Source organism: Notolepis coatsorum (genome assembly GCF_963971535.1).
Source record: "Notolepis coatsorum genome assembly, chromosome: 10".
Classification (NCBI taxonomy): Eukaryota; Metazoa; Chordata; class Actinopteri; order Aulopiformes; family Paralepididae; genus Notolepis; species Notolepis coatsorum.
Genome location: NC_140174.1, coordinates 131,367,292 through 131,391,880, shown reverse-complemented (window position 1 = coordinate 131,391,880; position 24,589 = coordinate 131,367,292). Strand labels below are relative to the sequence as shown.

Sequence of the window (24,589 nt, the reverse complement as noted above, 5' to 3'; positions counted from 1 at the left end):
GTTACTAGAGCACTAACAGAGTCATTAAAACAATGCCCAAACACAATAACCTCTGTCTTCCCATCATTAAGAGTGAGGACATTTAGATTTTACTAAAATACATCCTATATGTCACATTTATTGTTGATGCACTCGTAATCCATTCCATTTAAACATTGATTGTGGAAGAAGATCTTCTTTTCCTTGCCTCCTGTGCCACGCAGGTTGTTTATTTCACAGCCGTGTTCCCGTACTTCATCCTGTTCGCCCTGCTGGTCAACAACGTGCAGCTTCCTGGAGCCAGGAACGGTATCCTCTACTTCCTGACCCCTGTCTGGAGCAAACTGCTTGAGATGGAGGTAAGATCGAAAAAGAAAGCTGCTCCCTATTTACAGTATGTTTTTTCCCCCGTGGTAGTATAGTGCTTTACACTCCATTAGTTGGTCACACATTAGTATAAACAATGCACCTTGAAATGGTTTGGGTAGTACCTTATTTTCATCTACTTAAAGGGGGATTCCGGGCTGTTTTCAACCGAGACTGTTCTATTTCATTCTGGCCTCCGCTCAGCGTCAGTCTGCACTAACCTCACTTCGTGCCTAGCACTGAATAAAAAACTCCACAATGTACCTTTACATACCGACATCCGTCTGGCCACACCCCTATCCGCTTACCTTCATAAGCAGGTGTGTGGTCACCTACTCGCCTCCTTCTTCACTTTCACCACAAGGAAGTGCCTTCGGTAGATCCCACACTTGACGAGGTTGTTTAGTTGAAGAAAGTTGATACGTGTTTAAATTTTTTCTTGCTTTTTTCTTCTCTCATATATTTAAAAAGAAAAAAGCTAAGTCATAATGTTTACCTCGGAGGGTCGCGCTCGCAACGCCACCCTTCACCTGCGGTTCTCCATTGCCGCCTCTGTCGTACGTCTTGGAGCGGGGTTGAGGCCTTTCTCGTGGTCGGCAGCCACGCCCGGTAGGCGTCCGATGGATAGTTTACCTCTCCAAGGAGCTGGTGCACCAGCGCCGTCTCCTGTGCGATGGCCTGCTTCCGGGGAGTCGTCCGCTGTTGGGCGGCCGGCGCCTTTGGTTGCGGGGGATTTGAGACGCAAACTTTTTTGCATCAGCTCGCTCCCGTTGCAAGATGGTGGCTTGCAGACGCGAACGGCCTGGTTTTGGTGAGTTGCTGGAGCCGGATGAGGATGCGTCTGATTCTCCATGGCCGATGGAAACAGAGGACTACATGGTAGAAGCGGACGGGTTCTTGTTCGAAGCCCCGGTGGAGACATGTCCCCCGCCCGTCCAGGTAACACTGGAGGGGGGTGAGATGTCTCCTTGGGATTCCTCGTACGCAGATGTTGGGTTAGAACCTCCGACTCGGCGGCGGGATGCCCTGCTATCAGCCACATCAGAATGTGGCTCCTTAACCAGTAGTCTGCTGCATGTGAGGGATGCAAGCTCGGTGGGGGAAAGTATGCAGGGGGAACTGCGTGCTTTGTTCCCCGAGCTCATGGCGGCGGCGGCAGTCGCAAACGGCGTGCGGCTGCCGCAGCCACTGCCTGTTCCTATTCCTGACGATCTCATAGGTCATCTATGGCAACGTCGCCCGGTGAGTGGGGTGGACGTTGTCTGTCCATTTTTCCCCTCAATGGAGGCCTACGTCCGTCAGGGACAGGTGGTCTCCCACATCATGGGCCTTACCCCCGCCTACGTGCAAGTCACAAGGGTGGTGGGTTTGGTAGAAGGCATGAAGGAGGGCGTGCCTCGGCTTGATAGGCCGATGGCGGCGCTCCTTTGTCCTGAGGTGGTGTGGGAGCCGTTACGGAAGCCGGTTGGCTTTTTGGAGTGACCAGTCATTTATCTCCGCGACGCAATCTCTGGCTGCCACTTCTAACATCGCGCAGCTGGCGAGATTCATGTCCGGGATACTAACGGGCGGCACGGAGCTGACTGATTTACAACATGATCAGCTCGCCCAGGCGGCAGGAGCCATCCTGCATCTGATTCAGCCGCAGGCTATAGCCGCTGGGAAAGTGCGTGCCCTGGCTACTCTAATCCAGCGCCACCTTTGGCTGGAGCAGGCGCGTGTGCCGGAGAAGAAGAGGACTCCACTTCTGACGGCACCCCTCTCCGATGCTGGACTATTCGGGTCGGCACTGCAGCTGATGACCTCAACCTGCAGGGAGATGCAGGAGGAGCGCTCCGTGCTCCAGCCTAATTTCCCCCCGCCCGATGTCGCCGGTGGAGTCAGACTGCAGGCGCGTCGTCGAGGTTCCGCCGCTGTAGCCGCCGCTGCTACAGTACCACCGCCACTGCTGGCCCTTCGGCGAAGAAGGCCAGGAGGAGAGAGGGCGCCTCCGCCACTGCAGCCGGCCCATCTACGCCCGGAGGTGACGGTAGGGATCGTCATGACCAGCCGCTGATCGCTTACCGTCCCTCTGGGGCTCCACGGGGTGGCAAGTCCCGAGCGGCTCGTGGCAGGCGTCGCTAAAAAATAAGTGACTTTTTCCCTCTATGGTCCCCCCCTGTTCCCTTCCCGGCCCACATATAATTTTGTTGAAAGAAATAAAGAGTCCCTCCTAAAAAGAGGGACTGTATTTTTTGTTACAAACTGTGTTTATTCACCAAACATATGATGGGGATGCGACATGTGAATCTTTCGCTAGTATGGGTTTGATAAGAGGGCTAGACGTTACATTCATGTTAGAGCTTAAGCAAGGCCTGCAGCCTACACTCTGTTGAAAAAGGTTTTTTCTGCCTCGACCTGAATCTTCACATAAAGGTAGAGGTTAGTTGTGTGCTCTGTTGCTTAAACAGTGATATTGAGCCGCAACACTATTGTGTTGGTCTGCAGTAATGCTCGTATGAAAAAGTACCGCGGCTCAGCCGCTCTCTCTCTCTATCAGATTTTCTGTGTCTTACAACATGGATACGGATGTCGGGTTCACACATACACAACTTGGCCTTGTTATAAACCCTGTTCACAGATGTGTCTGTGGCTAGCGTGCATTGAATTAGCTTGCGCTGTTCATTAGCATTTAGCTACTTAAGGTATCGTATGGCTGTTTGTTTATTGTCGTATTGCAAGGGTTGGGCTGGCGAGGGGGTACCGGATAAACCCCTCCTTCCCTCTTCTGATTGGTCAGGGGGTTTATTGGACTCTCTTTTCATTTGGTCAGGGCCAAGCTGTTAGGCAGCTTGGCACGGGGGGGGGGGGGGTTCCCAGACTCCGCACCTCTCACAGGCGGTTGAGTCTTGGGTTTCCCCCCGTCATAGTAAACGTCACTAAGCACGTTTCTATTGGACGACGGCTTCCGTGAGTTTTAGACCCGTATGTAGGGTCAGAAGATATTTTGGATTCAGAGTGAACCAAATGTAAGCATAGAAGATAGTAGAGACATGTAAATGCAATGATAGACTCTGTACATGGACAGTACTGTAAACAGCACACTGAAACAGTAAAGAGCAACACATCTTTTTCTATCTTTCTCCACTTTACTGGGGTTAGAATCTACCGTCCAAAGCTACACTGTGCACTGAGTGCAGCTGTAAATCAAATCAAATCAAATGTATTTGTAAATGAATGTGTTAATGTCCCCATGGGCTGGACAAGTATTCTTTAACACTTTGCCCACCGGGCAGTTTGCCCATCTCATGCCCCTCTCTGCCAGCACTATAACCCTATGGAGTGGCTCCACCTTCTTTGCAGGGCTATAACTTTTTAAATTGTATTGCTATATTGACATTACTATGGCCCATTCAACATCGATTATCTATCGTTCAGGATGTGGGAACGTTATATTTTTTCATTCATGCATTCATACAAAAATACCTTCTAGAATATAAGTATGTTTTTAACGTTTTCTGCAGTAATTCCTAGAACGTGAGTTATAGGCCTAAACGCATATATAGATTATCGATTGGCGTGTCTTCCCTAGACACGCTATATTAAAAAATTATGATCGGTATAGTTATGCTTCATCATGCGTGAAGGAAAGGGGGGGGGGGGGTCGTTTATAATTCTTTGATCGTCACTAACTGCTTTATGTAGTATGGGTTGATTTATTGATCAGATGGTTTGTAAATAAAGAAATGTACAATCGGGCTGAAAATAACGTTAGTTGCCTCTTACCGTTCGCCGACGAAACTGGAGGAAAAAGATCCCACTTATTTGACGTCGAACTCCTAGATCCATATCCGGTTTGTATGGCGCAATAAACGCCCAAATCATATCGATTATTGAGTTATGGCAGCGATCCATATGCACTGCAGTGTATGTCTGGAGTGCCACAACGATATGTGACTGCCGGACGGATTTCCCAGATGCAACGATTGCCACTTCCGGTTTGACTTGAATGTAACTCGCCCGATCATCCACCAGGCGGCGGTATTGAGGCGTTGCAATATTGTGCAGGGTCCCACTGGATCACCAGAGGCTGGGTGGCTGAATTATGAATGCCATGGCGAAATTTTTTTATATGATCTCAATAACGCTGTACAGCGAGGTCTGGCGGTCAACGCATGGCGGGCAATAACGCTGAACAGCGTTTCCGGCGGTGGATGTGTTAAACAAGTCAAGAAGAAACATCACAATAAATCAAGAACCAAAAAAAACCATCATGAAATCCAAAACAACACTCCCAGACATACCCCAGCGAAGGTAAGGAAAAACTCACAAAAAACCTAGCAATAGGAAAAAAGCACCACAGGCAATGTAGAGGAGAGAAACCTTAGAAGGGCCGTTCAAGGGGGGATCCCCCTTCTTGGATGTCGGTGATAGTAGTGTTGCTACAGTATGGATGATCGATGGGTGGAGAATAAAACAGCGAAATAGTTGGTATGCATGCACATATACGTGTAATAGAACACAAATATCTACATCCAATAGTAACTGGTACAAGATTTTTGAAAGATTTAAATAGAATAGATCATATTTCATATTTTCGCCATGTTATTCATATTTCCCTCACGGAGCCTCGTCTGATGCAGTGGAACTCGGCACAACTCTGCAACGCTTCAATACTGCCACCTGGTGGATGATCGGCGAGTTGCCAAACCAGAAATGGCCGGTTGGATATCGGTGCGTCTCCTAAATACGTCCGGCCACTCGCATATCGTTGCGGGACTGTAGACACACGCCGTGGATATTGATCGCTGCCATAACTCAATAATCGACATGATTTGGGCTGTTATTATTATTATACAAACCGGAAATGGATCGACTCGATCCCCATCAAATAACTGGGATCTTTTTGCTCCAGTATCATCGCCCAACGGTAAGAGGAGGCTGTCGTGACTTTCAGCGTGAGTGTTTATTATTATCCATGCAAACTGCTCTGATCTATATATCACCCATACCACATAAAGCATTCAACGACGATCACGGAATTATTAACGACCCCCCCCCCCCTCTGTTCACCCGCGCATGATCAGTCATAACGTTTAGGACCATGTACAGTTGAAATGTTTAATATAGCGTGGATCGGCAACAAACGGCATTTGATAATGTATATATGCATTTATGCCTATATCTCACGTTCTAGGAATTACTGCAGAAAACGATAAAAACATATTTATATTCTAGACGGTATTTTCGTATGAATGTGTGAATGAAAAAGTAAAACGTTCCTACATCCTGAACGATAGATAATCGATGTTGAATGGGCCATAGTAATGTCAATTTAGCAATACAATTAAAAAAAGTTATAGCCCTGCAAAGAAGGTGAACATCTCCATAGACTTACAGTGCTGGCAGAGAATGGTATAAGATGATCAAACTCCGTGGCAGTTAATGTGTTAACATGCACATACACAATACGCAAGACACTTTCTGTAAATAATTGACTACTTTAGTTTATCTTACCTTATTTTATTTGATCTTACTACTACTACTTATCGTTACCATTCTTGTATTCATTGTTGTTTCTTAACGTTCTGGCTCTGACTGTTTACATCCCACCGAGCGCGGTGGCGGCGCAGGCGAGTGACGTCATACACTCCACAGTCGCGGCGCTCCAGACAAAACACCCGGATGCATTTATTTTTATCAATGGGGACTTCAACCATGTCAGACTGAACAAGACCCTGACAAACTTCACCCAGTATGTCACCTGCAAAACCAGGGGAGACAAAACACTGGACCTCCTGTATGCTAACGTTAAGGAGGCTTTCAGTGCGACTTCCCTGCCCCCCCTCGGCCAGTCAGACCACAACCTTGTGAGGCTTGTATCTACTTACAGGCCTCTCATTAGAGACAGCCACCGACCACCATGTCTGTCCCACAGTGGTCTGACGACGTCGAGGAGGAGCTACAGGAGTGTTTCAGGTCGACAGACTGGGACATGTTTGAGAGGGTCCATGGAGGAGACGACATTGATGGACTATCCCACTGCATCACAGACTACATCAGGTTCTGTGAGGAGAGCATCGTACCCACAAAGAAGGTACGCTGCTTTTCAAACAATAAACCCTTGATTAGCAAGGACATTAAACAAAAATGAAAACTTTATTTAACAGATTGCAGAATGGGTACAATACAGTACGGCTCAATACACACAATTGTTAAGGGGATGCAGACCAGAGAAAGACGTTTGTCTTGTTTACATCAGGGTCCCCCATTTTCAATTCATATCGACATTTATGACATACACAACATACATGACATTAGGGATTAATAAGAACGAGCCACCTCGGAAGAAGACGGCCGCTGCTGCTGAAACCACCGCCTCGCTGGCTCTTCCGCTTCACAGCGCGGCAGCGGGCGATAAGGGGGGCGTGCTAGGCGTGGTCATGTGGGCTTAGTGGCCAATCAGAGGAACCCGGAAACCGAACTGCATTGTATTTGGCATAGACGCGACCCAGCACCCTCAACGACTACAGGCCAGTCGCTCTGACGTCACACGTCATGAAGACGTTTGAGAGACTGGTCCTGCAACACCTCAAGTCCCTGGTGCGTGACTCCCTCGACCCCCTGCAGTTTGCATACCAGGCAAACATCGGGGTGGAGGACACCATCATCTACATGCTCCACAGAGCGTACACGCACCTGGAGAAGCCGTGTAGCTCAGTGAGGATTATGTTCTTTGATTTCTCCAGCGCCTTCAACACCATCCAGCCATCACTGCTAGCGGAGAAACTCTCTGCGATGCAGCTGGAGCACGGCTTGGTGGCCTGGATCAAGGACTATCTCACTGAGAGGCCACAGTACGTCAGACTAAAGGACAGTCAGTCTGACGTACTGGTGAGCAACACCGGCGCCCCCCAAGGAACTGTGCTGTCACCCTTCCTCTTCACCCTCTACACCTCAGACTTCTGCCACAACTCAAGCGGGTGCCACCTGCAGAAGTTCTCAGACGACTCCTCCATCGTAAGCTACATCACCGACGATGATGAGGAGGAGTACAGAGCCCTGGTGGAGAGCTTCGTGGGGTGGAGCGACAGCAACCACCTCCAACTCAACACCAGTAAGACCAAGGAGCTGGTGGTGGACTTCCGGAGGGGCAAGAAGAGGCCCCCCCCGATTCCCATCACCATCCGAGGGGTGGAGGTGGTGGACTCATATAAGTTCCTTGGGGTACACCTGAACAATAAACTGGACTGGTCGGATAACACAGAGGCCCTCTACAGGAAGGGACAGAGCAGGCTGTTCTTCCTGCGGAGACTCAGGTCCTTCAACGTGTGCAACAGACTGCTGCAGTCATTTTACCAGTCTGTAGTGGCCAGCGTCCTCTTCTATGCTGTGTAGTGTGGCATGCTGGGGAGGCTACATCAACTCAAGGGACACCAACAAGCTCAACAAGCTGGTGAGGAAGGCTAGCTCTGTGGTGGGAGTCGAGCTACCTAGACTAGAGGTGATGGCAGAGAGGGGGATGATAAGGAAGCTGGCTGCCATCATGGAGAACCCCTACCACCCCCTCTACGACGAGCTAGTCAAGATGAGAAGCTCGTTCAGCCACAGACTCATACCCCCCCCGACACTCAACTAACCGCCTCAGACAGTCCTTCATACCAGCGGCCATCAGGCTCCACAACAGTGGGCAGCGACTAGCAGCCTCCAGGCTCCACAACAGGGGGCAGCGACTGCTACCAGACATTGACCTGGGACTTATAGGAACCCAAGGAGGACAACTTACACTACCTTAGGCATACTGCACCTTATGTGGATACTGTGATACTGTGAACAATGTATATTTCAGTGGATACTGTGATACTGTGAATAATGCATACTCAGTAGATAGTAAATTATAACACTACCTTATGCATACTGCACCTTATGTGACACTGAATACTGTGAATATTTTTTTCAGCTAGTTAGATAAATAATTAGGTAAATTATTAGTTAGATTAGGAAAATTATATTGACCTATTTGTTTACACTGCCTGTGTTGTTTTTACTACCTGTACCCCCCCCCCCCTTCCCCCATGCTGCTATGATGCCTGAATTTCCCCAAGGGGATCAATAAAGGAATATCTTATCTTATCTTATCTTAATTGTGCACTGTTGGGTCTGAGGCTCGAAACACAAGCATTTCATTACCTGCAATCCCCCCTGTATTGTTGTGTATTTGACAAATAAATAACTTGACTTGCACTTGACTTGACTTATCTACGTTAGATTGTTTTCTCACCCTCTACTTAATGCTTCATTTAGGTGTGGGTTAATGCTGCTGCCCAAGTCTTCAACTCCATTGGAATTGGGTTTGGAACCATGATTTCTATGGCCAGTTACAATAAGTTCAATAACAACATACTCAGGTAAGCTTGTGGTATTTTAATAATAATTCATTACATTTATATAGCGCTTTTCTAGACACTCAAAGCGCTCCCCACAATGTAGGGTGGAAATTGCCTCCTTCACCACCACTGGTAGCACCCAACCTTGGGCTACGCAGGCTCAACGGCTGCCATACACTGCCCGACGTTCCTCACCAAATTCCAAATCAGGTCTCTGACATCAAGGCCACATAATCATCCCTCCCCCCCTTAATTGGCTGGTATCAATCCCTGTCTCCTGAGCCGTTCAGCCATTGTGTAGTGTGATGTGTGCCTGGTGCCAGTGTATGGCAGCCATTGAGCCTGCGTAGCCCAAGGTTGGGTGCTACCAGTGGTGGTGAAGGAGGCCATTTCCACCCTACATTGTGGGGAGCGCTTTGAGTGTCTAGAAAAGCGCTATATAAATGTAATGAATTATTATTATTATTATTATTTTGTGTGTGTGTGTGTGTAGCATAGATGCATGCACGTATGTGGTCACAGCTATTGCGAATTCACGCTTGCTTCTTTGCTAGTTCCTTGTCTGTGAGAAACACCCTACAGTATCTATCGTAACTATCGTCCTGTTTATCTTCTTTCCTCTCTTTCCCCCAGGGACACTATGATTGTTTCCTTAACTAACTCTGCTACCAGCATCCTGGCTGGCTTTGTGATCTTCTCAGCCATTGGTTACATGGCTCATATCCACGGGCTGCCGGTGGAAGCCATAGCCACGGACGGTAAGAGCTTCCTCTCGCGTGTGGCTTTGTTTAGGTTTTGAGACATATGATGAAACATAAGCATAAGATGGGTTCTCGTGAAATGACGCGGTCCACTGTCGGACACAGGTCCTCTTTTGGGGTATGTATTTGCAGTTGTAAAATCAATCCATATCACTTGAAGAGTGTGAATATAATATATCACCAGAAGGTACTCATAACCTCTACTGTCTTTAACTAGTTTCAAGTTCAAGTTTCAAGTTTTTAATAGTTGTCATACAGAAGTACAGAATACTTTTATACAAAATGCTTCTTACTGTTACGCTCCAGAGACTGTGCTAGACAAGATAAGTATGAAATAACATAGTATAGCATGTAAATTAGAAGTAAAAAAAAATTAGGTCACAGTGTTCAGTATAGACATATGTACAATGTTCGATGCAGAATAGACGTAACTGAGTTACTATGAATGAATACTATAATACTCTAACAATACTCTAATAATAATAATGGCCTGTCTGGCACACAGCGAGCGTCTCCATTGTCTTTAGAACTTGGCCAAACCTGGCTGGACCCTGGCTGGGACAGCTACCTTTCACAACCTGCTGGCTGGGGCTGTTGTATCATCATGGTTTAGCTTGTGTAACACAGCTAGTGGTGTGAATGTTGAAAGGTTGCCTAGCAACCGGAGAGTATACAAGAAACGCAATGGAGACACAAACTCAACCGTACCACACCATGCTAGATTGTGGCTAGCCCCAGCCAGACAGAACATAGCTAATGGAGACAAAGCACTTCTTAACCTCTTAACAGGCGGCCCCAAAAGTGGCCATTTTAGTTTTCGTTTTTGAGGACTGCATACTTTTTCTGCAAACCAAAATACTATACTTTATACTTATAGCACATGCATGAGCCTGGTCTCTTTTGAAATATGACATTCTGAAGTTTCTCCCATCCCAATTTCGTATTTCCAATTCTCCCCTCCCCTGTCTTGAACGTTGCTCGACTATGCCCCCCACTGGTCGGTTGTAGGGAGGATAGAAGCCTTGCATCACGTGTCCCCTCCGGTACACGAGGAGGCAGCCTGTCACATCTTTTCACCTGCCAGTGCGGACTCTCAGTGGCGAGGTGTAACGCATGGGAGGCTCACACTACCCCCGCTACTTCCTGTCTCTGCTGTGCAGGCGTCCCCCAACCGACCTGTAGGAGTCACTGTCCACAACGTCCAAATCCCCACCCACCGACTTCCACCCTCTAACTCTGCCAATGAGTTAGTATGCCGGCTGGCCCAAGCCGGAGGCAATGCTGACACCCGGATTCGAGACCGGAGTCTCTTGCATTGGTGACGAGCGCAATCTCCGCTGCGCCACCCAGCCGCCACATTCTGAAGTTTCTGATACAATAAAGAAAACTCACTTTTAGTGCTAATGAAATAGAGTAACATAGGTCTGAACTTGAGTTGTGGAAAAACTTGTTACTCACGTTTTTAGTATACCAGAAGTAGTATTTCCAAAAACATTGGTATGGCTGAATTTCATAAGAATCCGTTCAGAAATGAGTGATTAGAAGTGGTTTTGGTAAAAGGTGAGAGGGCTCAGAAAACGATTTTCTCATAGACTTCAATGCATTCGACAGAGAATTCTCTTCCTGTTTTGGCTTGTGACTTCTCACCTAGATCCCTGATTCTCGCCTTCCCACCTTGGGTACCATTGGAAAGCCCTACTCATTGGTTACAACCCTGTCCAATAATCTTCAAGATCGAAAAATGATTGACGGAATTAGAGGCTCGAGAGTCGGGAGTGGTATTTGTACAATACCGTGTACTTCGGCACACGCCTCACATATCGGCATGTAACTCGAGAACCGCTGAACGGATTTTGTCACCTAAAACTATGGCTACCGACAGGCAACAAATAGGGCTTTAATTCGATATATATATTGTATTAAAAAATATGCACACCCGAGCCGCTAGAGGTCGCCAAAGTGCCGGTTGGAAAATTAAGTACTGTAGCTAAGTATCATTTTGAGGTGCTTGTACCTTATGTGAGTATTTTCGTTTTAGGGAACTTTGTACTTTAGTTTCACTCCACTGCATTACAAAGAAAATATAGTACTTTTCACTCCACTACATTTATCTGAACCCATCAGCTACTAGTTACTTTATAAGAATTGATGAAGATTGTGTACTTTCAAATTTGAAGCCTGTCAACTTCAGAGACTTGTAGAACGTAATCAGAGCAGCATGACTGGACCAACATGCCACTTTAACCTTTAGAGGTCAATGGTTCAAGGAATGGAATACACAAACCTAAATGTGCCAGCCTAAGTATAGCATGCAGGGGCCCGCAGATCTGGAACAAGCTCAAGGAGAGTCTGAACCAGTCAAAATCCATCTCCACCTTCAAAAAATCACTGAAAGAGAAATGGCTCAAATCATATCTCTAAATAGTAACCAAACTTGGGAATATTATTTGTCTGTACTTATGTATGTATGTATGTATGTATGTATGTATGTATGTATGTATGTATGTATGTATGTATGTATGTATGTATGTATGTATGTATGTATGTATGTATGTATGTATGTATGTATGTATGTATGTATGTATGTATGTATGTATGTACGTTAGGGGTGGGAATCGCCAGAGACCTCGCAATACTTGAGCCGTGATACGATAGTATCGCGATACTCGATATATCGCGAATATTGCGATAATTTTTTTTGATCAATTATTATAATTTTTTTTTAACTGCAAAGTAAAACTGTCAACATGTTTTATCTAATAAAATAACGTTCAGTCTGTTCATCTCACTTCAATAATTTTTATTGCAGAACATGGTATTTTCTCAAGCAGACAGATGTAAACACTGTAATCTGTGTTGCATGTACCTGACAAACTGAACTGTTTGTATTACAGTCATATTCCATATACTTAACTGAATGCACACATGTGTGTGTGTGTGTGTGGACTACTGTACTATTACAGGTATTGAAATTAACAATGCAACTTCCTTATACAATTTCTTTTTATATATTTATATTTTTTATGAATAATTAAATATCGATACTTGGCGTCCCTGTATCGATACAGTATCGCCACGCACTACTACGTATCGATTTTTTCACCCACCCCGTATGTATGTATGTATGTATGTATGTATGTATGTATGTATGTATGTATGTATGTATGTATGTATGTATGCAGTGGCGTAGCGGAGGCCCCCGCAACCCCCGCGGTGCGGGGGGGCCCCGGAGCTTAGGGGGCCCCGCCCCCACTGTAGACTAGATTTCCTAACGCGCGCAGACAGTGGAGCCCAGTATGGTCTGCGGGGCTGCAGCTGGATGCATCTCGCGCAGAGGGCGGGGCCCCCCCCTCCCTGCTATGATTTGCTCACCTGCGATAGGGCTAGGCTGATAACTAATGTTCATTGGCAGCGTTCAAAACACAGCGGGAAGGCGCCGGTGTTGACACCGGCCGCCGCGTCCACAGCCCAGCCAGGCCCCCAACCACGCTACAGCCGCAGACAGGTTAGAAGAATAGAATGTTTTATTCGCCATAACCAGTATGCTACTACAGGTTACATGTATGTATCAAAACGGTTACATTGTTTGTGTCGCTCCGCAGAGCTGAGCGTGAGAGCGCGGAGTTGGGCAGTGGTCTCCTCTAGTGAACGAGAGTGTTGTTGTTGTTATTATTATTATTAATTATTATTATTATTATTATTATTATTATTATTATTATTATTATTATTATTATTATTATTATTATATCAGTACATGGTTCGCGAGTGCTCCCACGGGCCGAATATTGCCCCGATCCTCGTGAGATTAAATCCACGGGTACCTCTCGGCGTGCCAAAGCTTTTCCTAAATCACTTCCATCATCGAAAACGAGGGGAAAAGGTCGGCTCGCGACCCTGAACATTTCGCGTGATTTTAAAAACGCTGTATTAAGTGAGCCTATTATGGGCTCCACGCGAGCTTTCTACCGTGGGTATATCTGGGCGTCCCGCAACTTTTACTCATTCACATGTAGCCCCGAAAATGCTTAGAAAAGGAAAGCCAAAAGCTTGGAATAAACTCGCCGAAACGAATTTGCTCCCACTCGGCGAAAAAAACATCTCACTTTATTATTGATTTAGGGGAGTGGGCGGGGCCTCATGGTCTGACCTGCGGGGGGGCCCCGACATATTGCGCAACGCCACTGTATGTATGTATGTATGTATGTATGTATGTATGTATGTATGTATGTATGTATGTATGTATGTATGTAGGTGTGTATGTATGTATGTATGTATGTAGGTGTGTATGCCTGCATGTTGTATGTTTTGTTTGCCTCTGTTTGTGATCAGGCTCCATCCAAAAGCTTTAAATAACTTCTTGGGAGACCTGGCACACGCACACAATTTTGATGATTATGTTCTCACCATGTGTGTGTGTGTGTGAATAAATTCAAATTCAAACATCATGTAGTACCTTTTGATACTTAAGTACATTCAATATCAAATACCTCTCTCTACTTTTACTTAAGTAGGATTTTGAATGGAGGACTTTTACTTTTACCAGAGTACTATTTTATCTGGGTATTTCTACTTTTACTTAAGTAAAAAGAACGGTGTACTTCTTCCACCACTGGAGTCAAGTCAGATTCATTAGTATCACCTAAAATCACATGACATGTCTCAATGGAATTCACAGGCCCACAATGGAACAACAGACCCTGGGTTAATCCCCAATGAAGAGAAGGGAAATTCCCATAGAAGGCAGGGCGTAGGACAGAGAGGCAGGGCGTAGGACAGAGAGACAGGGCGTAGGACAGAGAGACAGGGCGTAGGACAGAGAGACAGGGCATAGGACAGAGAGACAGGGTGTAGGACAGAGAGACAGGACAGAGAGGCAGAGCATAGGACAGAGAGACTGAGCGTAGGACAGAGAGACGGGGCGTAGGGCAGAGAAGCAGGGCGTAGGACAGAGAGACGGGGCGTAGGACAGAGAGACGGGGCGTAGGACAGAGAGACGGGGTGTAGGACAGAGAGACGGGGCGTAGGACAGAGAGACGGGGCGTAGGACAGAGAGGCAGGACAGAGAAGCAGGGTGTAGGACAGAGAGGCAGGACAGAGAAGCAGGGTGTAGGACAGAGAGGCAGGGCGTAGGACAGAGAGACGGGGCGTAGGACAGAGAGGCAGGGCGTAGGACAGAGAGGCAGGACAGAGAGGCAGGGTGTAGGACAGAGAGGCAGGACAGAGAGGCAGGGCGTAGGACAGAGAGGCAGGACAGAGAGGCAGGGCGTAGGACAGAGAGGCAGGGCGTAGGACAGAGAGGCAGGGCGTAGGACAGGAGAGGCAGGGCGTAGGACAGAGAGGCAGGGCGTAGGACAGGAGAGGCAGGGCGTAGGACAGAGAGGCAGAGCGTAGGACAGAGAGGCAGGGCGTAGGACAGAGAGGCAGGGCGTAGGACAGAGAGGCAGGGCGTAGGACAGAGAGACGGAGCGTAGGACAGAGAGGCAAGGCGTGGGACAGGAGAGGCAGGGCGTAGGACAGAGAGACGGAGCGTAGGACAGAGAGGCAGGGCGTAGGACAGAGAGGCAGGGCGTAGGACAGAGAGGCAGGGCGTAGGACAGAGAGACGGAGCGTAGGACAGAGAGGCAGGGTGTAGGACAGAGAGGCAGGGTGTAGGACAGAGAGGCAGGGTGTAGGACAGAGAGGCAGGGAGTAGGACAGAGAGGCAGGGAGTAGGACTGAGAGGCAGGGAGTAGGACAGAGAGACGGAGCGTAGGACAGAGAGACGGAGCGTAGGACAGAGAGGCAGGGCGTGGGACAGAGAGGCAGGGCGTGGGACAGAGAGAAGGAGCGTAGGACAGAGAAAAGGAGCGTAGGACAGAGAGCATGCATTAAAGCGTTCCGTCTCCAGACGGATTTCCGTCAATTTGATAGGGGAGATCCGTCCATTTGATTCGCAGTCTGACGGAATTGGCTACCTGGTATAATATGATTTGTAGATGCATACAGATTGAAAGAAAATTGAGCCAATCAGAGGCGCCAAATATGGAAAAGGGCTTTTTTTTCCTATCGCGCCAAGCAGTCATCATCACTCAGCGACTCGAGAGACAGGATTACGCTGCTCACTCCGGAGGCTCGCTCCGCGGTTGCAGCTGCAGGCTATTGGGCGAGTGACAATTGCGAGGTCTGAGAAGTTTGTCCGCCACATGGCAGGGTAACAAAATAGTCATGTAAAATAATTAAAAACTGCTGTGTGTTTTGGTTTTACGAGTCGCCTTTTTTGCAGCCTCACGCGTCAACTGCTTGTTTACCAACGTCACAGCCACCACGCTGCTTGCACTCGGCTCGCTGCTATATACCGATTAGCTAACGTTAGCTTAATAGCGTCGGTTAAATGGAAGGAGTAAGCCGGCCACTAAAAAGAGAACCCACCGCGGGTTTCTCAGATGAAAAGGATCAGCGGGACCACCTAACAAAAAGTTTCGAGAGGAGAGGACGTTTGAAGAGACTGGCTAGGCAGCGCTACTGGGGGCTGTAGTGGTGAGTTAACTTGTTCCGTGTGCCGCAACGATGTCAAAAAGAAAAACAGAACAACACGTTTGTCATTGTCGTGTTACTTCAAAGAGTCCCCTGCTGTGGTTGTGAGTATACGTTTATTAGCTTAACTCCGTAGCAACATCACACAGGTGTATCTGTAGACAGTCTCCTCCCCACCGTATATATTCTCTCCCCACCGTATGTATCTTTTTTCTACCACCACCCCCTCCTAATGTACAGTCTCCTCCCCATCATATGCATATAATCTCTCTTAGGATCTATGGGTAACAGTACTGTATATTTCTCTCCCACCCACCCCCTCCTAATGTACAGTCTCCTCCCCATATGTATATAATCTCTGTTAGGATCTATGGGTAACGGACGGTACTGTATATTTTCTCCCACCCACCCACCCCCTCCTAATGTACAGTCTCCTCCCCATCATATGTATAATCTCTGTCAGGATCTATGGGTAACATTACTGTATATTTGCATATCGTATATGTCACAAATGTAACAGTACTATATACCTGTAGTATGTCCCTATGCCATAAATGTCATGATGTCAATGTCATGCATGTCATAAATGTCACTATGAATTGAAAATGGGGGACCCTGATGATGTAAACAAGACGAAAGTCTTTCTCTGGTCTGCATCCCCTTAACAATTGTGTGTATTGAGCCATACTGTATTGTACCCATTCTGCAATCGTTAAATATTGATTGATTGTTATAACAGATTGCAGAATGGGTACAATACAGTACAGCTCAATACACACAATTGTCAAGGGGTTGCAGACCAGAGAAAGACTTTCCTCTTGTTTACATCAGGGTCCCCCATTTTCAATTCATCATAACATATATGACATACATGACATACAGATAGATAATACTGCTACATCTATACATTTATGACGTACCAGATTTACAAATACAGTATTGTTTGTGATACAATAAGAGTCTAAAAAAGAGAGCATATACATTTGACGAAGAAACTGTACATTGGAGGAGGTTGGGTGGAGGGGGGGGGGACTGTACATTGGAGGTGGTTGGGGAGGGAAGGGTTGGGTAGGCGGGGTGGGGGGGTAACTGTACATTGGATTATCGACGAAACCGAAACAAGTAGGCTCCCTTAAAACGCCAACGCTATTAAAAAGAAATACAGTGGAGGTTAAAATAAGAATATGACTTGGCCTGAAAAAAAATTCAGTCAGGAGATTTTTTTTGCTTTAATCCCTGGACAGAGAGGCAGAGCGTAGGACAGAGACAGGGTGTAGGACAGAGAGGCAGGGCGTAGGACAGAGAGGCAGGGTGTAGGACAGAGAGGCAGGGTGTAGGACAGAGAGGCAGGGTGTAGGACAGAGAGACGGAGCGTAGGACAGAGAGACAGGGTGTAGGACAGAGAGAAGGAGCGTAGGACAGAGAAAAGGAGCGTAGGACAGAGAGGCAGGGCGTAGGACAGAGAGACAGGGTGTAGGACAGAGAGGCAGGGCGTAGGACAGAGAGGCAGGGTGTAAGACAGAGAGGCAGGGCGTAGGATAGAGAGACGGAGCGTAGGACAGAGAGGCAGGGCGTGGGACAGAGAGAAGGAGCGTAGGACAGAGAAAATGAGCGTAGGACAGAGAGGCAGGGCGTAGGACAGAGAGACAGGGCGTAGGACAGAGAGGCAGGGCGTAGGACAGAGAGACAGGGCGTAGGACAGAGAGGCAGGGCGTAGGACAGAGAGACAGGACAGAGAGGCATGGCGTAGGACAGAGAGACAGGGCGTAGGACGGAGAGACAGGGCGTAGGACAGAGAGACAGGGCGTAGGACAGAGGCAGGGCGTAGGACAGAGAGGCAGGGTGTAGGACAGAGAGACGGAGCGTAGGACAGAGAGGCAGGGAGTAGGACAGGAGAGACAGGGCATAGAACAGAGAGGCAGGGCGTAGGACAGGAGAGACAGGGCATAGAACAGAGAGACAGGGCATAGAACAGAGAGGCAGGGCGTAGGACAGAGGCAGGGCGTAGGACAGAGGCAGGGCGTAGGACAGAGAGACAGGGCGTAGGACAGAGGCAGGACAGAGGCAGGGCGTAGGACAGAGAGGCAGGGCGTAGGACAGAGAGGCAGGGCGTAGGACAGAGAGGCATGGCGTAGGACAAAGAGACGGAGCGTAGGACAGAGAGACGGAGTGTAGGACAGAGAGACGGAGTGTAGGAAAGAGAGACGGAGCGTAGGACAGAGAGACGGAGTGTAGGACAGGCACAGTCGGCAGAGACGACCGGGGCAGGTGGAAGAGCAGGACACCGCTTTCACCTTCAGACAGACAGACAGACAGACAGACAGACAGACAGACAGACAGACAGACAGACAGACAGACAGACAGACAGACAGACAGACTCCACCGCCACACATACCCCATACAGACACACCCACTCGTAGGTCAACAAAGAACACATAGTTCAACTAATGCTGATAAGCTATGTCACTCTCAAGGTTATGTACCTAGATTCCTTGCAAGGCTAGCAACGTGTAAGATAGGATACAGTAAATAGATGATGATGATGGGAATGATGCATGGAGAAGCAATGTAACAAGCAAGCGAAAGGCGCTGGGCGTTGACTGGTTCACATGAGGGTGTGGGGCGCAGGGCGGGGCACTACCTCTAACGCCTGAAGAGACCTGAAGAGTGTGTTCATGTGTGCTTGTGTGTGGAGAGATTAGTGTTCAGTGTTATGATGGCCCACACACAGGAGAGAAAAGACCAGACAGCTACTTGTCTGGAAGCGATAAGATTGATGAGGCCCCCCCTACCCCCACCCCCCCCACCCACCCCCCCCCCCCCCCCCCCCCCCCCCATCCGCCCCTGCTGTTGTGACTCATCTGGCGCCATACGTATGAAGTGCAGGCTGCCTCTGATGCGCGACGGTGGGGGCCCCCTTGACTGCTCCACAACCAAATTCCTTACCCGAATTTCCAATGCCCCCCCCCCCCCCCCCCCCCACTCCGCCCCCCCTCCAGTTCACCAGGCGCGATCCACTGTGTTCACATGGTGGAATGCAGCCGACTATCGCATACAGTGTCTCAGGCCTCCTGTAATGATGACATGTGTCAACAAATGTACATGTCTGTTGAATTTATGCTGTGCCATTGTTACTGTAAAAATGTAATGATTGTGTTGTTGTTAATATCATTAATGAGACGTTGAGCTGTATGTGTGTCATGAATTTCCCCAAGGGGATTAATAAAGGAATATCTTATCTTATCTTATCTTATCTTATCTTAATCTGGTGCAGTTCTTCTAGCAATACTAAACTAAACATATTCTATTCTTTATCACAGACCAGGCAGCATTAGGATGGACCATAAGAAGGAGAGAATAGATTGTGTAACTGAGGGGTACAATTCCCTGACTGTATTAATCAAGTATTAGTATCATTAAACTACTACCGTCTTATGTACATTACTGGCCAATACCGTACACAGGTATATGATGAGAACTTCTCCACAATAACACGGTTTCCACACAAATACTCGTTTAGAATATTTATTACATCAAAAGGTATTATTACATTTATCATTTGAATGCACTTGTAAGGCAAAGAATGTGCGTAGGCAAGTCAATACTGAATATTAGGAATTCTCTATTGTACTCTGGGAAGGGGTGTACTACCGGTTGTAAGCCAGCAGGGGGAGGCAATGCTCTATACAAAGTCAAGGGTCCACGGAGGCGATATCACCCCTGTGTCAGCGGGGAAAGCAGCAGCTGTAATTCTAGGGTGCGCGCCGCAGATGAAGCCGTGGAGTCTCTGCTCCGACAGAGACGGGCTCGAGTGATGTCCTCACGGGCATGTGTAGATCTCACAGCAGTGGGGTAGACGGTTCTCTGCTCCAGCAGCTTGGTGAAGAATGAAGAATAATAATCCTGCCAGGTGGCTCTGCAATCACCGGTGTAGGTATCCTCCGTGGTGCGCGGTGGTCCACAATTGAACTTGACGTTACTATCCTATCAGCACGCGGCAATAAGTGCTCTATGTAGACACACAATTACCCACTTCACGTGGTCTTTGACTCGTAAGGAAGGCTTTTACTAGTAAGGAGCGAACGATACGTTAAACAAACGTACTAGGATAACACGAGACTCTATCTTGGGGCAATACGAGCCCTACTCTGCCCACGTTGCGTAGTGGGGAGAGACGTCACTTGGATAACTGGAACTGAACGAGACTGAACGGGACTATTTTTATTTTTATTTTTTCTATTTTTATATGCTATTTATATGCACGGTGAACAAATAGTACCATTCGTATTTCGGTAGCCGTATTCCTACGCGGAACCGGGGCTAGTTGGGACATGTTCGTCGGCACTATTGAACTTGACTCAAGGGGCCTGTCTGCTGGCGCCAGGTTCTTGTCCAATGAGAGAATGAACTATTATGGGCTGTAGTAGACTAAAGGGATATTCAGTGTATATGTACAAGGAATATACAAGGGATATCAAACGATATACAAATACTATTAAATATATATCCATAAATAAATATATATATTCGGTTTAATCTGACCCTTTGTAACAGATAGGGTTTTAAGATTGAATTTAAAGGTATCAACAGTTTATTCTCTGTTGCCTGCTGATACTGTAGTGTAGATAGATACCCAGCATCTTGTGATTGGGGGGAATGTGCCGGCAAATATCATGTGACCTGAGGTCGGATAAATACAGCAGTGCAAGCCCAAGCAATACTTTATAATGTTATTTATATGAATAAAGTCAGATCTAGCCAGGATTGGGAGCCAATGTAGCCAATGAAGAGAAGGGGATTAAGAAAAAAAGTATTAAAATTACAAGGAAGGCAGGTAGTGAATTGCTGGAGTGAGAGAAGACAGGCGGGTGACGTGTGTCCAGGGATAGTGCAGGCTGGTGAGGTCCATAGGTGGGGGAGCAGGCTGGAGGTGTGAGATCCTACACACAGGAGAACAAGGGTAAATACGACACAGTGTACTGAGCACACAGATATCACAAGGAGTAACACAATATGTGTGTATCAGGTAACTAGAGAGGTCCAGAGAAGGGTCCTACTACCAAGGCAGGTGAAAACAACACTTTCGGACCAGGAGTGGCAGGGGTGCAGGCCTCTTATCCTGGCTCTGTGATGATTCACAGGTGTGTGGGCCGGCCCAGGTAGGCAGGCTGACGGTGACGCGGGAACATGCAGGGACCCATATAAGGTAGTAGGGACCCGCTGACAGACAGGGGAGAGAAAGGCCCTGGCTGTGGCTGTAACAGTAAGTAAGGAAGTAAGTAAGTAAGTAAGTAAGTAAGTAAGTAAGTAAGTAAGTAAGTAAGTAAGTAAGTAAGTAAGTAAGTAAGTAAGTAAGTAAGTAAGTAAGTAAGTAAGTAAGTAAGTAAGTAAGTAAGTAAGTAAGTAAGTAAGTAAGTAAGTAAGTAAGTAAGTAAGTAAGTAAGTAAGTAAGTAAGTAAGTAAGTAAGTAAGGCAATGATATCTGAATGTAGAAAGTACATGTTTCTTATAAAACCTTTCCATATGAGGTACTAAAATAATCAGAACTGAGCTACATATTGGCTCTACAGATAGAACCCTTGATGCATAACGGAGCAGGAGACTGAAAGTTATGTGGAGTATATTTACTGATTCCATTGACCATATTCTGGGTGGGAAAAGGGTGGAAAGGAATCCCAACCTGAGCATGACATAAGAGCAAAATGGCCACTGTGTGAATATGGTTAATGAAGTATTTTACTTTAAACACGCATGTCCAGAACAGTAGCCTATATAGTTGTATTCCATCCCAGTTATCGTTCGCTCTAGTTCTCAGGCTCTTGTGTCCCATTTTATAATCTTCGTAATGATCATGACTAAGATGGAAAATATTCCATCTATTATAATTTCTTCTATTGTCTTCATAAGAGTGGAGCTGAATATGGATGTGGTTGATTAATCCTTCTGTCATTTGCTTGACCCAAAACTCCCAATCTATTCTTTCTCATGAACATTATGAGGGGGGGGGGGGGGGAGATTAAAGATTTGGACTGTTTTTCCTGCCAAATGTATCTGCTGTGCTGTGCACCTGTTGAGGCCGGATGGCTGCTGGCCAACTGGGCATTTGGTTCAAAGTTGGAATCTTAACAGATTGAGTTTCAACTAGACGAATGTTGACTGTTCATCGCTGTCTAGAGCCATTTGCGCGTTATCGGGCACAGGTGAGGGATTAGTGTCTTGCTCAAGGACACTTGGACAGGGATGGTCACATTGGGTGTCACAGGGATCAAACCTGTGACCTTCAGGACGATCTCTCTAACCACAGAGAAACCCTGCCCTCCTCTGGGTATACATTTGCAGGAATATACAGACATTTTAGACTAGTTTGTAACTGTCTGTGTTACAATGAAACACATTGTAATGGTCCACATTTGGATAAAAACTTGATGTAAAAGATTGAAGACATCCACAAACATGTGTTCTCCTGTTCCAATTTATTGTCAATGGAGCAGCACCAGGGTTCATGAGGATCACAGAAAGAGTCTTGGTTTCCTGCTTTGTGAGAAAGCGTTGACTTTAACAAATATTGGTTGAGAACTGAATTAGATCATGTTAACATTCTGCTATAGGATGGCTTTTAGTTTATCATGTGAATCATAAACTCACACAAAACGACTACAACTGCACTCTGAACGACTGAGTAAATAGAACATGAAAGTGTTATGAACAGTTATGAATACGAACAGTTCAAAGTGTTTGAAATTGATACTAACAAGCTATTACCATTGCCATTCTCTTAGGTTGCTCTTAATCAGCCTTACAGTAATCCAGACCAGCGCTAACTAAGTCTTGTGCTGTGCTGTATGTGTGCGCAGATGAAATTCCCTATGAAAGGTGTCCAGTGTTGCGTGTCGTTTTGTGACCTGCGTCCGTCGGTCCTCCTCGTCAGGTTAACATAACCGGTGGTCTCGTTAATTATTTATTGATTTTTAAGACTGCAACATACTGGTATTTCCTCTCACTACATCACGTCCGTACCATGGTATACGTCTCTCCGGTGTCATGATACGCATTCAGTTTGCGCTCTCAGGTTTTTCAACAGCCATTTTCTGACACCCAAGCCTACAGTATGGTTATCTGATCTCGTCGCGGCTGCATTCTTTATGCATGGCTACTGTATGGCTAGACTGACGTTGGTATTTGGTATTAACCCGTTAATGGCCACAGTGGTGGTTTTTAGAAGACCAGCACTCTTGAGCTGGGCACAAATCAGCTAAATTGTTTTAAATCGGTCAATGTACAGTTTGAGGCTACTAAGGCTGAGCCCGAACGTTCGAACGTTCGTTCGTTACGCTGACATTCGGACTTTAATTAATAGGTTTGAACGTTCGGTGAAAAAAAAATAAAGGATGCGCACGGGGTTGAGGTGATGTGAAGCGGCACGTCAGGCGCTCGGCTCAACCAGCATGGTCTGCCGGGCTGCAGCGGGATACTATTTCTCAACCAGAGCTCTATTTTGATTGACAGGCGATTCTGCCAATTATGTCACACCGCTTGCACCTGCCTCTGCTGTTACCACCAATCGGCAAGCGTTTATTCGTTTTTTACTTCAGGCAATGCCGCCATTGATCTGCTTGCGAGAAGCCTCAACAGACTTACCGTAGCTACCGGGGAGCCGTAGTTAGCTCCCCGCCGAGGAAGTAATCGGTAACAAGGTTTCCGTAGGTGAACCTGCAGAAGGATCATTAATGAATACCAGCCTTTTTTGGCGAGCTTCATGGCGGGAGGTGGTTGCGTTGGAAACAACAGCAGGCGCACGCCTCGGCTCCTCAACAGACCCGTCCACCGTCTACCTCGGAACGGTGGTAGGGCGGACGGGCGGCAGGCGTGTTGGGAGCCCGTCCGCCCTACCACCGTTCCGAGGTAGACGGTGGACGGGTCTGTTGAGGAGCCGAGGCGTGCGCCTCTCCTCCCGGCTCCCCTCTCCATTCCCCGTCGACCAAGAGTGAATACCTGTCATAGACGCCTGCGCAATAGAGCACGCGGAGCGGGTGCTCTACGACTATTGAACATGGGGGGGCAAACGCTGGTTTTGCTCCCCCACTTTTTGATCATATGAAAAATATGATATACCCCCCCCCCCCCCCCATATATAAATCTAACCATAACTAAGTAATTTCAATCAAATTAATAATACGCAATGACACTTAATAGCAAGTTTTTAAGTTTCCAAAGATTGTGTGACCCCCCACTTTAATGGTTTGATCCAGTGCCCACGGGCCACGGTGCGTCGGCATGACGTATACGACATGTTGGGGGAGGCGGCTTTTTCGAAAGCCCTTGAAAAATTCAGGCTGGATATTGGATAACATTGTGACTGGATTTTTCTTCGGCGTTTACATCAAAATGGAGCAAATCATCATGTAAGTCGAACACTGTGACTGTATACTAAATGCGCAAACAGATTGAAACTGAATATTTCTCGTATGGTGAGCCTCGGCGCTGCTGCGCTGCACCGAGTGAATCCAGAGATACGGGATGGTGCGCAGGCGCTATGATCACCCAACGGCGGAAATAATGCCGCTTTGAGCAGTTTATAAAAAAATATTAAAAATATTTATTAGC

At 47.1% G+C, this 24,589-nt stretch overlaps 1 protein-coding gene across 1 annotated transcript in view; it reads left to right on the top strand.

Moving 5' to 3' along the window:
- LOC311235329 (sodium- and chloride-dependent GABA transporter ine) overlaps nt 1–24,589 on the top strand; it is a 101,694-nt gene that overhangs the window by 51,094 nt on the left and 26,011 nt on the right. The window contains exons 5-7 of the mRNA XM_084322760.1: nt 204–338; nt 8,629–8,732; nt 9,345–9,469. Coding sequence (XP_084178886.1) covers nt 204–338; nt 8,629–8,732; nt 9,345–9,469 — 364 coding nt within the window. The remainder of the gene's footprint in view (nt 1–203; nt 339–8,628; nt 8,733–9,344; nt 9,470–24,589) is intronic.